General features: G+C 35.8%; 1 protein-coding gene across 1 annotated transcript in view; it reads left to right on the top strand.

The window, feature by feature from the left end:
* HMCN1 (hemicentin 1) overlaps window positions 1–13,107 on the top strand; it is a 489,046-nt gene that overhangs the window by 303,230 nt on the left and 172,709 nt on the right. The window contains exon 36 of the mRNA XM_025877925.2: window positions 7,264–7,387. Coding sequence (XP_025733710.1) covers window positions 7,264–7,387 — 124 coding nt within the window. The remainder of the gene's footprint in view (window positions 1–7,263; window positions 7,388–13,107) is intronic.

The following is a 13,107-nucleotide window of genomic DNA, read 5'->3' as shown; positions in this document are numbered from 1 at the left end:
TGAATTGAAGGAGTTTAAAATAGATATGTGGGCAGAGGTGGTCCAAAACAGTAGTATAGGAAGATCCTGAACTCACCTCCCCCCACAGACACACCAAATCTACTGCCACATACAGAACAGTTCTACAACAAAGGATAAAAAGGCAACATCAAGATGGGTAGGAGAGGCAGAGACACAGTCTTGCCAAAACCATAGCATACCAACTCACAATAGGGAGGGATCTCACAAGTCTGCAGCTTCTCCCTGAGGAGTATGGGATTTGTGCCCTACATTGGGCATTCCAACCCTTGGGACCTGTACTGAAGAGACAAGCCATAAAATGTCTGGCTTTGAAAACCAATGAAGCTTACATCCAAGAGACCCAAAGGACTGTAGGGATTTGAGATTTTAAATGACTCACATGCAGACTTACTTGCCCTGGGGCCTAGTGCAACAATTTGAAAAGTGCCTAGACTAAACTATATGTGAAGGAGATTCATTTGCTAATTTTAAAGCATCTGCCGGAGGGACAGGGACCTGTAGGGACTTTCTCCAGGGACAGAGCTGCTGTCAGGCACCAGTTTTGCACTCTCCCTCCACCTTGCTAGTAAAAGCAGATGTGTACAGACACAGCAATCTCCCACTGCCTTGCTGAAGTGAAGGGGGGGAGGGGGGTGCTCTGTCCCCCAGCACTCTTCACCTGCCTTGCTAAAGCTGCAGGCGTGCCCCACCCCAAGTACTCTCCCACTGCCCCGTTAAGGCTGAAGGGCAAGCACAGTCCACACAAAGGATACCCCTTGAATGCCTGGACCCAGTGGTCAGAGGGGCTTGTGTTCCAGGGCCCTGTGGGACTATAACAATAATCAGAAAAGCCATTCTTGGCAGGCTACCACACCCAAGCCATTGCACACAGTAAACTGGAATACACTCCTGGTCTGCTGGTGAAAAAGGCCCACCCACTGGTCCTGGAGCTTCAACGTGAGGGACAGGCTTCAGGTTTGCCACACATGTAGAGGCTATGAAGGCACTCTCAGGGAACATAGGCAGGGAGACACCACCTTTGTGTTCTCCCTTGGCCTTGCTATAGCTCCTGGTGCCTCCCAGCAAGGAGTATATACACACACCTGAAGCCCTGATTTTTGCAACTGTCACCCAGGGGACACTTCCAGATCCCCTGGTCTGAAGGCCAGCAGGGTTTACAACTGCAGTCCTATGGGACTGTATATAGTTGTGTACTTTAAAACTGCTGCCTAAGGATTTGGCTTCTAGTCAGCCTGAAACCAGGTGCTGACTGAGATCCCTCTCTTTGGAACACTGATAGGTCTTGGAATACCCTTAATAACTGGGACCTATCAAGAATAAATCAGGCTACTGAGGCAGTCACAAGGTCTGAGAGATAACCAAGAACCAGGGCAGGGTTGAACAATGAGGTTAATCTACACAAGGCCACTCCTGTAAGACTGGGAAGATAGCTATTTTGCCTAATACTTAGAAACAAACAAACTTAAGCAAAATGAGGAAATAGAGGAGTATGTTTCAAATGGAAGAACAGAACAAAACCTCAGAAAATGGCCTTCATGAAATAGAAATAAGTAATCTACCTGATAAAGAGTTCAAAGTAATGGTCATAAAGATGCTCACTAAACTCAGGAAAAGAATGGATGAACACAGTGAGAACTGCAACAAAAGATAGAAAATATAAGAAGATACCAAACAGAAGTCACAGAGCTGAAGAATACAATAATTAAACTGAAAAATACACTAGGGGGTTCAACAGCTGATTAGATGAAGCAGAAAGACAGATGAGTAACCTGGAAGACAGCAGTGGAATTCACCCAAACAGAACAGCAAAAAGAAAAAAGAATTTTTAAGAAATGAAGATAGCTTAAGGGACCTATGGGGCAACCTGAAGTGGAATAGCTTTCATATTATATGGATTCTAGAAGGGGAAGAGAGAGAGAAAGGGGCAGAAAACACATTTCAAGAAATAATGGGTGAAAACCTCCTTAAACTGGGGAAGGAAACAGACATCCAGGTCCAGGAAGCACAGAGAATTCTAAATAAGATGAACCCAAAGAGATCCACAGGAAGAGACATTATAATTAAAATGTAAAAAGTTAAAGATAAGAAGAAAATCTTAAAAGCAGCAAGAGAAAAGCCATTTGTTAGGTGCAAGGGAAGCCTGCCCCCATAAGATTGTCAGGTGATTTTTCAGCAGAAATCTTGAAAGCCAGAAGTGGCATGGTATATTTGAAGTGCTGAAAGGAAAATAAAACTTCCAACCAAGAATACACTACCCAGCAAGGTTATTATTCAGAATTGAAGGAGAATAAAGAGATTTTTAGACAAACAAAAGGTAGAAGAATTCATCACTAAACTGGCCCTACAAGAAATGTTAAAGGGACTTCTTTAAGCTGGAAAAAAAGGCACTAACTAGTAACAAGAAAATATATGAAAGTAAAAATGTCACTAGTAAAGGTAAATATATAGTTAAGGTAGTGGGTTAATTACTTATAAAGCTAGTATGAAGATAAAAATCAAAAGTAGTAAAATTAACTATAACCACAATAAACAGTTAAGGGAAACACAAAATAAAAGAATGTAAAATGTGACATCAAAAACATAAAACATTGTGGGGGAGTAAAAATGTAGAGTTTTAGAATGCATCCAAACTTAAGTTGCTATCAACATTAAAATGATCATCCACCATGATTAAGTGGAATTTACTCCAGGGATGTAAGCATGTTTCAACATTCACAAATCAACTAATGTAATACACCACATTAATGAAATGAAGGATAAAAATTATATGATCATCTCAATGGAAAAAGCATTTGACAAAAGTCAACATCCATTTGTGGTAAAAACCCTCAACAAAGTGGATATAGAGGAAACATACCTCAACATAATTAAGGCCATATATGACAAGCCCACAGCTAACATCATACTCATTGGTGAAAAGCTGAAAGTTTTTTCTCTGAGATCAAGTGCAAGACAAGTGTTCCCACTCTCACCACTTTTATTGAACATAGTATTGGAAGTCCTATCAAGAGCAACTAGGTAAGAAAAAGAAATAAAAGGCATCCAAATTGAAAAATATATATTAAAAAATCCTAAGACTTCACCAAAAAAGTGTTAGAACTAATAAATGAAGTCAGCAAATTTGCAGGGTACAAAATCGATATACAAAAATTGGTTTCATTTCTATACACTAACAAACTATCAGAAAGAGAAACTAAGAAAACAGCCCCATTTAAAATTGCATAATAAAGAATAAAAAGAAATTTAACCAAGGAGGTGAAAGGAAGTGAAAGTCCTGTGCACTAGAAAATACAAGACAGTGATGAAAGAAACTGAAGACACAAATAAATGGAAAGGTATCCCATGCCCATGGATTGGAAGAATTAATCTTATTATAATGTTCCTACTACCCAAAGCAATCTATAGATTCAGTGCAATTCCTATCAAAATTCCAATGGGCATTTTCCAAAGAAATAGAACAAACAATCCTAAAATTTGTATGGAACCACAAAAGACCCCAACTAGCCAAAATGATCTTGAGAAAGAAAAACAAATCTGGAGGCATCCTGCTGTTTTTAAACTATACTACAAAGCTGTAGTAATCAAAAACAGTTTGGTATTGGCACAAAAACCAACACATGGATCAACAGAACAGAATAGAGAGCCAAGAAATAAACCTACACATATATGGTTGGTTAATTTATGACAAAGAAGTCAAGAATATACAATGAGGAAACGATGTTCTCTTCAATAAATGATGTTGGAAATATTGGACAGTCACATGCAAAAGAATGAAACCAGAATGCTATCTTAAACCATACACAAAAATCAGCTCCAAATGGATTAAAGACTTGAATGTAGAACCTGAAAGCACAAAACTCCTAGAAGAAAACATAGGTAGTAAGTTTCCTGACATAGTCTTGGCATTGAATTTTTAGATCTGACTCCCAAATCAAAGGCAACAAAGGCAAATATAAACAAGTGGGACTACATCAATCCAAAAAGCTTCTGCATGGTTGGAGATACTGGAATATAAATTAAATGAGGGAAAAATTGTAAGTCATATATCCAATAACGGGTTAATGCCCAAAGTATATAAAGAGCTCAACTAAATAGCAAAAAAACAAGCAATGTGATTAAAAAATGGGCACAATATATAACTAGACATTTTCCAAAGTCATATAGATGTCCAACAGGCACATGGAAAAATGTTTAACATCAATAATTATCAGGGATATGCATATCAAAACCATGAGGTATCATATCACACCCGTTTCAAGGCTATTACCAAAAAGACAAGAAATAAACGTTGTTGAGGATGTGGAGAAAAGGGAACCCTTGTGCATTGTTGGTGGGAATGTACACTATTGCAACCACTATGGAAAACAATATGGAGATGCCTCAAAAAATAAAAATCAGAGCCACCATATGATTCAGCAATTCCATTTCTGGGAATTTATCCAAAGAATACGAAAATCCTAACTTGAAAAGATATATGCACCCACATGCTCACTACAGCATTATTTATAATAGTCAGGACATGGAAACAACCAAAGTGTTCATCAGTAGATGAATGGATAAAGAAGATGTGATACACACACACACGCACACACACACACACACACACAATGGAATACTATTCAATTATAAAAAAGAAGAATGAAGTCTTGCATTTGTGACAAAATGGATGGACCTTAAGGGCATTATGCTAATTGATATAAGTCAGACAGAGAAAGATAAATACCATGTGATTTCACTTATATATAGAATCTATAAAATAAAAGAAACAAAACTCATAGATACACATAGAACAGTTTGGTGGTTGCCAGAGGTGAAGGGGGTTGAGAGGTGGGCAAAATAGGTGAAGGTGGTCAAGAGGTACAAACTCCCAGATATTAAGTAAATAAGTCATGGGGATGTAAGTACAGCGTAGTGACTATACTCAATAATGTTGTATTACGTACTTGAAAGTTAACAGGAGAGTAAATCTTAAAAGTTCTCATCACAAGAAAAAAATCTGTAACTTTGTATGAAGACTAGACTTGTGATGATCCACTTTGCAGTGTGTACAGAAATTGAATTATTATGTTGCACACTTGAAACTAATATAATATATGCCAATTTTACCTCCAAAAATAAATTGAAAAAGACAAAGAGTAGACGTGTGGAAATCAATTAGGACTTATTCATCTAGGAGAGAGAGAAGATTGAAATTTGAACTCATATTCTGGCCATGAAGATGAGGATGTATGGATATATTTGAGAATTATTGTTTCAATCATTAGGACTCAGTGATAAATTGCATATGAAAGTTGAGGGAGCAGGAAATATCAAGGAAAACTTGGGGAATCTAACCTACACAGATGCGTATCTTATGATGCCATCCAGTAAGACAGGAGACTTTGGAGGACAACCCATTTAGGGGCAAAAAACTGGATGTAAGTTTTATATTTGGGGAGGTTAAGTTGACTTTGAAATAAAGTGGAGATCAGGTAGACCATGGAATATATGCTCCTGAAGCTCAAAGGAAAGTTCTGGCTGGAGATACTGACACATAGATGATATTTGAAAGCATAGAATGAATGAGTTAATCTAAGGGAGAGTAAAGAGTATGAAAAAATAGAAGAGAGAACTGACCTCGTTCAAAGTCTTAAAAAATTATGGCATTTAAAGGCCATGTGAATGTCTAGAAGTGAATTTAATGTATGAATGTGCTGCTTAATGAGTTTAGTACACTCTGGCTGAAGAATAAGTCAAGTGGGAGTTTACTTGGGAGTGTATGGAGAGCAGATCATTTGGGATCAGAATAATGTAAGCCTGGAGGGCTATGCTGAGTTCAGATTTCATTCTGGGCAAAGTGGGGAGCTGAGTGAGCTTTGAAGGGGAACTGGTAAAAGGATCAAATTTGTACTTTAGACAAATTATTCTGGCAATGGTATATAAGATAGATTAACAGTTTGGGAGGTTGGAGACACTGGAATATAAATAAGAAAGTATTATAATCCCACAGTGGTTGTGAGAATGGAAAGTAGAGATCGGAAAAACATAGTTGTATAACTAGTAGGAGAGTCAGAGTGGGTTCTGAAATCAGGATGACTTGGAGAATAGTAGTGCCATTAAACAAGATTGGAAACATGCAATGAAAAGTAGGTCTGGAGATACAAGGAAACAGTTATAAACTTTGTTTTGGATGTGTTAAATTTCATGTGCTAACCCATCCAGCAGATTAGCTGGAACAGCAAGCGTGGAGCTTAGGAGAGAAATTGAGGCCAGTACTATAAATTTCAGAGTCTGCACAGAATTCTTTGCTAAAGCCATGAATTTGGGTGAAAACTATCAGAAAGCTGAGCTTTATGTTTATGAGACAGGAGGAAGAAGCAGATTCTGTAATCTAAGAAAGTCAGAGATTGAGAATTGAGGACATTTTTGTATCTTCAACACCCAGAGAGTAGAGTGATTCAGGAGTAGGTGGTCAGTAATGCGAAATACTGTAGATGGTAAAAGAGAATATGAGCTTACTATGTAAGCTGCTGGATATTGTGATTAGAAGTTACTGATAACCTCCTTAACACTGCATGGAGCACTGGGTGTTATACGAAAACAATGAATCGTGGATCACTACATCAAAAACTAATGATGTATTGTATGGTGACTAACATAATAAAAAAATTTTAAAAAGGCAAAAAAAGAGAAGTTACTGATAACCTCTGAATGATAAGTTTCAAAGAATAACCACTGAATCACTAGTTCCAAAATGGTGGAGGCTAGTTGCAATAGGTTTAACAGAGAAATGAGGAAAAACAGGAAGAAATTTATCTGCATTTCCATTACTCATATTTTATAATTTTTATTGTTTTTCTGGCCCCCATGACCATTTAATCAAAAAAGATTGTTGTCTTAAAAGTATTTATGAAGTATTAAATAAATGTGACTGTATTTTTTTTAAGTAGCTTAAATTTTCATCATATACCTCATCGTTCAGTGCTAAAGTCTTTTGTTCAGTGAGGTTTTATGACTGTACCAGCAGGCCTTAGGTTATTTTATTTTGTGTTTTCCAATGAATAAGGAAAGTTTTTCAATCAAATCAGTTTTTTTGTGTGTGATGAAGTGAGATCTGGTTCTAATCTATGAAGAGATAATTAAGATATTGGCATAAAACTAAATTAAATAGCATAAATTTAAATGAGTTTGTCTATCTCAGCAAATGCTTTCAAGTCCCAGTGTAAAGTACAAAGTGCTGCCATGCTTTCTGCTCCCAATTAGATACAGTCTTCTGGTCGAGTTTTACAAATTGCCAAAGCCCTGATGGAAGATGCCGGCAAATACACATGTGTGGCGACCAATGCAGCTGGAGAAACCCAGCAGCACCTTCAGCTACATGTGCATGGTAATGTCATTCCCCTGTCTTAACAAAAGAACATTTCTGTGGCCTTTTTTGAACATGATGACTCATTTTTATTCAATTACAGTGTAAAAGAAACAAGTGTTTATTTTTGTCTATATGAAAAAAAAACTAGTTTTTTTTTACGTTATTTGTAATTATAATTGCTCATATTAAGGTATTGGTTTGTCAAGATATCCGTTAAGATATTTAGGTTGTCAAATAGGATGTGCTAGAGCTCATAAATAAATAAACATACTACCCTATGTTTTTAATTATTTGAATTCTGTTGACTAATAACTTTGTACAGATAACTTTTGTTGTCAAGACAGAATTGCAGGATTGTTCCTTAACATTTTCTGTGATGTTCTTTGCTGGCTATAAGAGGGATTTTGTAAGTAGAAGCTATCCTTGACTCAGGATCTTCTCTCATGTGCTTTAATAAAGAGTCTGGGTGGCCATGGAATAGCTCATGAATATTACAGCTTCACAAAAAACTTAAAAGAAGATTTGACCTTGAATGTGAGACTTCAAATCTCTGGAGTCTCATCAGAAAGGGTCAAGAATTGTAGGCTTGGCCTTTCCTGATTCAGCCAAATATATTTGCAGAGAGCTCTCCAAGATTTCCATGTGATACCTTCTTCATTTTCTCTAATCCTTGTGATTGCTTGTTAAACCCTTTATTCATTTACTTCATTTATTCTTCATTCATTAATTCATATATTCACTCTACATTTACTGAGCAATTTAACCTAGAAGGATGCTCCAGCATCTAGCTTGATTCCGGTTATATTATCAAAAGGCAATCAATAAGTATGAACAAATTAAAAAGTAAATAGTAAGTGAATGAAAATATTTGAATTGGACATTGAATTCTTCTCATCTGCTTCTTTACATATTTTATTTTATTTAAATCAACTAGTTAAAAGATTCATATTATCAGTTCCCTAAATGTTTTCAATAAAATAATTTATTTTCCCCCTTTCCCCAAATATGTACACCTAATTTATGGATGTCATACACACAGACCATGTTCCTTAAGAGGACTTTTACTTTTTCATTTAGTAATTAACTTAAAGACCAATATCTGATTATAATGATCTTGAAAGTGACTTGATTGCCTTGAATTTACCTAGTGCTCTTTGGCAGCTGTCTCCAGCACATACTGAGATCTCCACATCCATTTAAGAGTGTGCTGTGGGTGGTGCTTGCTCTCCTTTCCCCCTTTCCCTACACTGAGGCTCCTTTTCTCCTCATTGTACAGGCTATTTATCTTTTCCTTTACAATAATTTCAGTCCTTATCTAGTCTCCATTGTTGTCTAAAAGGAAACAGTTAAGTGGGATAGTATGATATGCTGCAATCATCTCAGGCACCAGAGTCAGATCAATTGTGGTTTAAATTCTGTGCTAACCACCATCTATGTAACCTTGACCAAACTATTTAATTTCTTTGAGTGTCTGACTTGCAGAGTGCTTTTGAGGTTTTGAGGTATTAGATGTAAAATATCTCCCACTTTTACTCTCTCAAGTCTTATCAAAAAGAAGGGTGTTTTTGTTCTCTAGACTGGATGAAAATATTAAATGAAGATTGTATCTTGAAGAACAGAGTGTATGTCTCTAGAGCTGGGAAGAACCAAACTTCAGTGTCTGGGGCTCCCAGACTTCAGTGTTCATAAAAATCATATGTATTAAACATGTTAAAAATACAGCTTCCTGGGCCAGTTCCAGATCTCCTGAAACAGTTTCTCTGATGCAAATGGTCTGTATGTCATTACTCAGAGGAACATTGGCCCAGACTCTAAAACCTGACTTAGAGACTTACTAATGTAGTCAAGAATGATTGAAAACCAGAGTTCATGAAAGAAATTAAGGATCCCATCAAATACAAAGCAACAAAGCAACAACAGAAACAAACAAACAAAAAAACAGAGTCAAGACCTAAGAAAACATAAGTCTATAAACCTACAATCTGAACATGGTAACAAAATATATGTTAGCAGGGATTGAATTAGGGTACACACCTACACAGAAAATCATCAGAGAGTGGGGCAACAAGCTGGAAGACATCTGAGTTAATGTAAAAAGAAAGAAACAGAAGGTTAGTCATTGTGAGGATTTATTAAATGCTAACAAATTGGCTGGGGAATATAAAACAATCTTCTTGATACAAATCACAAATACAGTAGAGGTAAAATACATTATAGTACCTGAAAATGTTTTACTAATATGACCTTGTCTTGTCCAGATAACAGTTCATCAGACTGAAAGGAGGATAAATGATGAAGTGAACTTCTAATCTAATTATGATCAACCTGAAAGGAAGTGATTGGCTACTGTACAGGAATCTAGACAGAAAGTACTCTTGACAAGCGATGTCACATTGGATGTAAATGGCTCCCAACTTGATTCTGTCTCCTTCAATATTTGTATTAATAACTTCAGTGAGAATTGGAGATGTTAACAAAAAGTGTAGGAATTTCTAAGGGATTAGTTGACCATAGATTTCAAAAAGACGTCAGAAGTTAAAATGACAAGTTAACCTGCTGTGAAACACTATGTAAGAATAGGGTTGGAGAAGAGTGACGTAAAGACACCACACATTGAAATACTGGAGATATCAATGGCTTTCTGCAATTATATAGATACAATCATTCAATTTCATAATAAAGCTAATTAGCCTTAGAAGTCAGTAATAGAAACTTACAGTATAAACAACAAGAAAGGAATTAGCCCTGTTATAGTCTCACTCTCTGAATTCCTCTGAAGTATTATATCCAATCCTGGTGCTATATATTAAGAGGGACATTGAAAAATCTATAGAGAAGCAACTATCATTTAATTTAGTTTTTTTATTAATTTATTTAACCACTCTTAGAGTTGCTTTCTGAGGGTTTAATCCCAGTCTTTATTGATGGGGTAACACATTCGGCAAATGAGCATTTACTATAATTGGCATCCAATGTATTCAATCCTAAGAAATTCAGCTTTCCAATTGTTTGATATTTTCCTTTCTTATAAAAAAGATTGTAGATGCTTCCATTCTTCTCAAGTGTGGAAAAAAAGTGTTTTCAAAAGGCTAAGTAAGGGTGGATTGTTTCTCCTGGAAGACATAGAAGACTAAGTCATGATCATGAGGAGAGGAACATTCTTGTGATCCCCTAGATTTCTTAGGGGGAGTTCTGTCCATTATAGAAGGCAGGGACTCTCAGTAGGTGGTCCTTTTTGATCATCAAAGTTTCATAATTCTGAAAGTTCTGATTCTCTAGACCAAACTATGAAATTTTATCTAAACCTCGGATATTTGCCAAGTAAGACAGATGTTTCCACAAACAGATGATTACTTGGGGTCTAATGGCTCAAGCATTCATTACATCTGCTCTTAATTATATCCTAGGAAAGATTAAACAAGGTGAAGCGCCCAGAAGTGGCATGTTGTGGTTAAAAGCATGGGCTTTGAATTTGTGTCCCTATACTGCCAAGTTATAGCATGAGGACAATAGTTTTTAAATCTGTTTTTTCATCTGTAAAATGGGAAAATAATGATAATATAATCAGAAGGTTTTTGTGAGGATTGATTGAAAGACTACGTGTGCTTACAACTATAAGCTTAGCCTGATGCCTAGGTTCTAGTTATCATCTGTAAATGGTAGCTTGACAACTGTTTTGGCCAAATGCATATTTGACTTTTGGCCCTTCTCACAGCACCAACATTTTAACAAATATATCTGAAGTTCTGGTGCCTTTACTGTTGGCTAGGAACCGTCTTGGTTCTGTATTAGTTGTCTGGTGAAAACATTAGTAGAGCACCCCTTAATTTAATTTTATTATTCTGAAGTATTTGCTTGGCTAACATCTGCTAACACCCACTTAAAAAAGGTTCCTCTATCATTTCTGTGTTTTGCTTAGTAGCGGACTTGTGACCTAAAGGAGACTTGGGAATGTTGTGGGGAAATTTTTTTTTTTAATGGATAACTTCAATTCAGGACTCTAATATTGTTTTAGTATAAATAAATTTATTACTCATTATATCATAGTTTTGGTGGTTGGGTGGGATTAACTCACTTTCAGATCAGTTATATATTTAATTGAATTTAACCAGGATTTGAAAAAGTCAACTTACGCCTGTGAATAATTAAATTCATAGGTAAAGTCTAGCCCATGTTATGTTCAGAAGCAGGTACTGTGGTTTTGGCATGGTAATGCTCATGCAGCTTTTGGAAGAAGGAGAATAAAGAAAAAAACCAACAAGTTGAATGGAATCCAGTCTCCTTCTTGGAGTATGTAGACATTTATGGTTAACATAAGATATTGTTACCTTACTAATGTTTCTGTCTAAAACAGTGCTCATCTAAATTCAAAATTGCAAGATGATTCTTTTAAATGCTAGAAGGGAATATATATATATATATGTATCACAACTTCTTTATCCACTCATCTGTTGTTGGACACTTAGATTGTTTCCATATCTTGGCTATTGTGAATAATGCTCTAGTGAACATGGGAGTAGATATGTCTCTTTGAGATACTCTTTCATTTCCTTCAATTATATGGCCAGAAGTGGGATTGCTGGATCGTATGGTAGTTCTATTTGTAATTTTTTGAAAAGCCTCCATACTGTTTTCCATATGGCTATACCAATTTACATTCCCACCAACAGTGTACAAGGGATCCTTTTTCTCCACATCCTCACCAACACTCATTGTCTCTTGTGTTTTTTTATAATAATCATTCTAACACATGTGAGATGATATCTTATTGTGGGTTTGATTTGCATTTCTCTGATGATAAGTGATGTTAAGCACCTTTTCATGAATCTGTTGGTCACTTCTTAGTCTTTTTTATAAAAATGGCTATTCACATCCTTTGCCCATTATTTAATTTATTTGTTTTTTTACTATTGAGTTTGTAAGTTTCTTAAGTATTTCCGATATATGGTTTGCAAATTTTTCTTCCATTTAGTACATTGCCATTTTCATTTTGTCTATTTTTTTCTTTGCTATACAGAAGGTTTTTAGTTTGCTATAGTCCCACTTGTTTATTTTGCTTTTGTTGTTTGTACCTTTGGTGACATAGCCCAGAAATCATTGCTAAAACTAATGTTAAATACCTTTCCCCCTATGTTTTCTTCTAGGAGTTTTGTGGTTTCAGGTCTTACATTTAAGGCTTTAATCCATTTCAAGTTAATTTTTGAGTATCACACTCTCTTGATTACACTGATTGATTCTCATATGTTAAACCAACCCTGCTTTCCTAGGATTAGACCCTCTTGGTCATGGTGCTTAATTTGTTTTATATGTTGCTGGATTCACCTTATTAGAATTTTCTTGATTATTTTTGTGTCTGTCATCATAAGGGATATTGGACTATAGTGTCCTTTTATTGGCTGTCTCTATCTGGTTTTATTATCATGGTAAAACTAGCCTCTTAGAGTGCTGCTCTATTTTGAAAGAGGTTTGTGAAGGATTCACATTAATTTTTCTTTAATGTTTTATAGCATTCCCAGTAAAGCCATTTGAGCCTCGGATTTTCTTTGTGGGATGTTTTTATTACTAATGTAATTTTAAAATTTTTATACAACTATTCAGACTTTCCATTTTTTCTTGAGTCAGTTTTAGTAATTTATGACTTTCTAGAAATTGTCTATTTCATCTAGATTATCTAATTTATTGGCACACACTTGTTTATAATATTCCCTCATAGCCCTTTTTAATTCTGTAAGGTTGAT

The sequence above is a fragment of the Callorhinus ursinus genome, unplaced genomic scaffold, assembly GCF_003265705.2.
Source record: "Callorhinus ursinus isolate GAN/ISIS: 27379988/994484 unplaced genomic scaffold, GSC_fseal_2.0 scaffold13, whole genome shotgun sequence".
NCBI lineage: Eukaryota > Metazoa > Chordata > Mammalia > Carnivora > Otariidae > Callorhinus > Callorhinus ursinus.
This window is presented reverse-complemented; position numbering and strand designations above follow the sequence as displayed.